The following is a 2,713-nucleotide window of genomic DNA, read 5'->3' as shown; positions in this document are numbered from 1 at the left end:
ATGTTGTTACATCAAGGCTGAAAATTCGTTTTTTTTGTATTGTGGAAGTGCAGATCCCCTGTCCTCCACCAGGGGGCACCCTCAGCACCCCTACTTCCCACGGCCCTGCACACACACACACACACACACACACACACACACACACACACACACACACACACACACACACACACACACACACACACACACACACACACACACACACACACACACACACACACTCTTACTTAACTGACCTGGCTATCTGGGTCACCGGGCATGCCCAGTACTGGTGCTGGAGGTCTAGGGGGTGTGATTGGTGGGTGTGACGGGGTCACTGGAGGTCGTGTGGCTAAACGCGGTCTTTCACACACTTCACACAGAATACTGCTGGCTGCATTCACCATGGTGCAGCTCTTGCACTGCCACTCTGAGAAGAACACACGAACACAAGAACAAATTAAAGTTTTCAAAATGGCCGTTAAAGCTGTCTTCTTTTCCACTCTTTCTTAATTAGAATTAGCTGTCAATACAACTCAACACTTTCTGCAGGTGTCAATATTAAAATAGAGTATTGCTTTCATAATTTAAATTACGAACAGCATTAACCTTTAAATCAAACATTTTTCAAGTTTACAAGGCTCATTTTTTTTTAAATGTGACCGCAAGAGAAGAAAGGGAAGGATAGAGGCTATAGATTTATTTTATTTGAGTTAATCTCAGTTTACGAAATAACACATAAGGGAGGTGGGACTGGATAGTGGAGCTGTAACCAGGAGAAGAAACAGACCAGTGACGGTGGCAGGCTGAGATTCATCTGCTTTAGAGCTGATCAACTCCAAGCGAGGGCGCTCACACTCCTCACACAGCACGTTGTTGACAGAGTTGACTTTAGTGCAGTGCAGGCAACACCAGGTGGAAGAACTGAAACAGAGAGAGGGACTGTAAGACTTTTGCGTTAATTTGTATAGACTGAATATACTGAGCATCCAGACATTGGTTTTGTTCACTCACTTATCATATCATCGTCCAAGTAGCACTAAGTTCTAGGACTTTGACTTCCATTATGTTTTAATTGTCACTAATCTTTGCCATGGTCAGCATTTACTGACTGTGTTCTAAAGATGTTTATGGGTTGAGCTTTTTGAGGGCAATATAAACCCTGAAAGGAAGCATATTCTTGGCAATAGAAAACAGTATGTAGATTTGTAGGCATTTAATTTCCCTTTATTCCTAACAAAAAATATGATATAGTTTAACAAAAAACCTCATCTCTAATTCACAGGAAGGACACACTTAACCAAAGCTGAGCAGCAAATAAAATAACTCCTCAACCCTAGGAGGCGGACATATACACTTGTTGAGACCTTTAAATCAAAGTTTAAATATTTTTAAATGAATCCTGAAGAGAGAGAAAAGTAAGGGATCACTTTGTTGATTTTGATATGATCAGACAGATAATCTTAAATAATAGACCTCAGAATGCCGTGATTGGCCTTCAGAATCAAGTATTCATCAAAGCTGAGTAATAATTGATTTTGACTGAAAGAAGTCAGAACGCACATATTCTATATTGCTAACCTGTGACTGTTTTTGTTTTGTGATGATGATGAAGATAACAAGGAAGAGACAGCTGTTCGTCGGTGGTTGGCCCTCTCTGGGTAGGAGTGGTACAGCCGGTCACACTCTGAGCACAGCCCCAGCAGGCAGGTGGCGCAGTGGGCAGAGATCCGGAATATTCCACAGATAGTGCAGTTCTCTGAAACAGAAATGACCATTTACTGTACCAAATAAAGTGTAATCTGTGCAAACTCACAGTTAATTTGAAAGTTTTTTCTGAAGACGATTTGTTTGAGTAACCATAATCCTACTATCTGCTAAGCTTCAGACTTCCATACAGGCGGGTTCCGCCATGCCACTATGACAAGCTACGGACTGCTCTGAATGATATGGAGGAATTAGGGATCATTCGCAAATCTCAGAGTGAATACTCATCACCCCTTGTCTTCGTTGTCAAACCAAATGGTGACCTTCGCCTCTGCAATGACTTCAGGTGGTTGAACGCAAGAACAGTAAAAGATGCACGTCCATTGCCCCATGCCCTTGCTGCGTGTGGTGGAAATGTGTTCTTTTCCACAATGGACCTCACGTCAGGGTTCTACAATGTCGGACTGCATGAAGATGACAGAAAATATACAGCGTTCTCCTCCCCATTCGGTCTTCATGAATACAACAGGATGCCCCAGGGCTTGACGAAAAGCCCTGCCACTTTCATGCGAATGATGATGTCCATCTTTGGGGATGAGAACTTCACAAGTCTGCTATGCTACATGGATGACCTCATGGTCTATGCTCCATCTGAACAGGTTGCACTTGAGCGTCTACAGATGGTTTTCTGACGTCTTGCAGCCAACAACTTAAAGCTCTCCCCTAAGAAGTGCTACTTTCTACGCAGGTCAGTCAAGTTTCTGGGACACATTATTTGTGAGGATGGTGTTAAGACCGACCCGAGTAAAGTGGAGGCTATAAATGATATGCAGGAAGCTGACTTGATGGAGCAAGATGGGCAAACACTGTGTGCTAAGAAAATCCGGTCTTTCTTAGGGATGGTTCTCTATTACCACCATTTCATTGAGGGATGTTCTGCCAAAGCTAAGCCGCTGCTCAACCTTGTGGCACAAAAGAGGGAGAGGCCACAAACCAAAGTTTAAAAAAGGCTCTCTCCAACAGACTG

At 43.2% G+C, this 2,713-nt stretch overlaps 1 protein-coding gene across 1 annotated transcript; it reads right to left on the bottom strand.

The window, feature by feature from the left end:
* Positions 1–236: 236 nt before the first annotated feature.
* Positions 237–1,757, bottom strand: LOC104951314 (E3 ubiquitin-protein ligase RNF31-like; the record flags this gene model as incomplete). Its single annotated transcript, XM_010777946.1, has 3 exons — positions 1,561–1,757; positions 770–903; positions 237–409 (listed from the first exon to the last, which is right to left on the bottom strand). Coding segments are annotated over exons 1-3 (504 nt in total), but the record flags the coding sequence as incomplete, so codon positions are not given.
* Positions 1,758–2,713: the final 956 nt, after the last annotated feature.

The sequence above is a fragment of the Notothenia coriiceps genome, unplaced genomic scaffold (genome assembly GCF_000735185.1).
Source record: "Notothenia coriiceps isolate Sejong01 unplaced genomic scaffold, NC01 NC01_scaffold00018923, whole genome shotgun sequence".
NCBI lineage: Eukaryota > Metazoa > Chordata > Actinopteri > Perciformes > Nototheniidae > Notothenia > Notothenia coriiceps.
The sequence above is the reverse complement of the archived record's forward strand: the minus strand, read 5'-3'. Positions and strand labels throughout refer to the sequence as shown.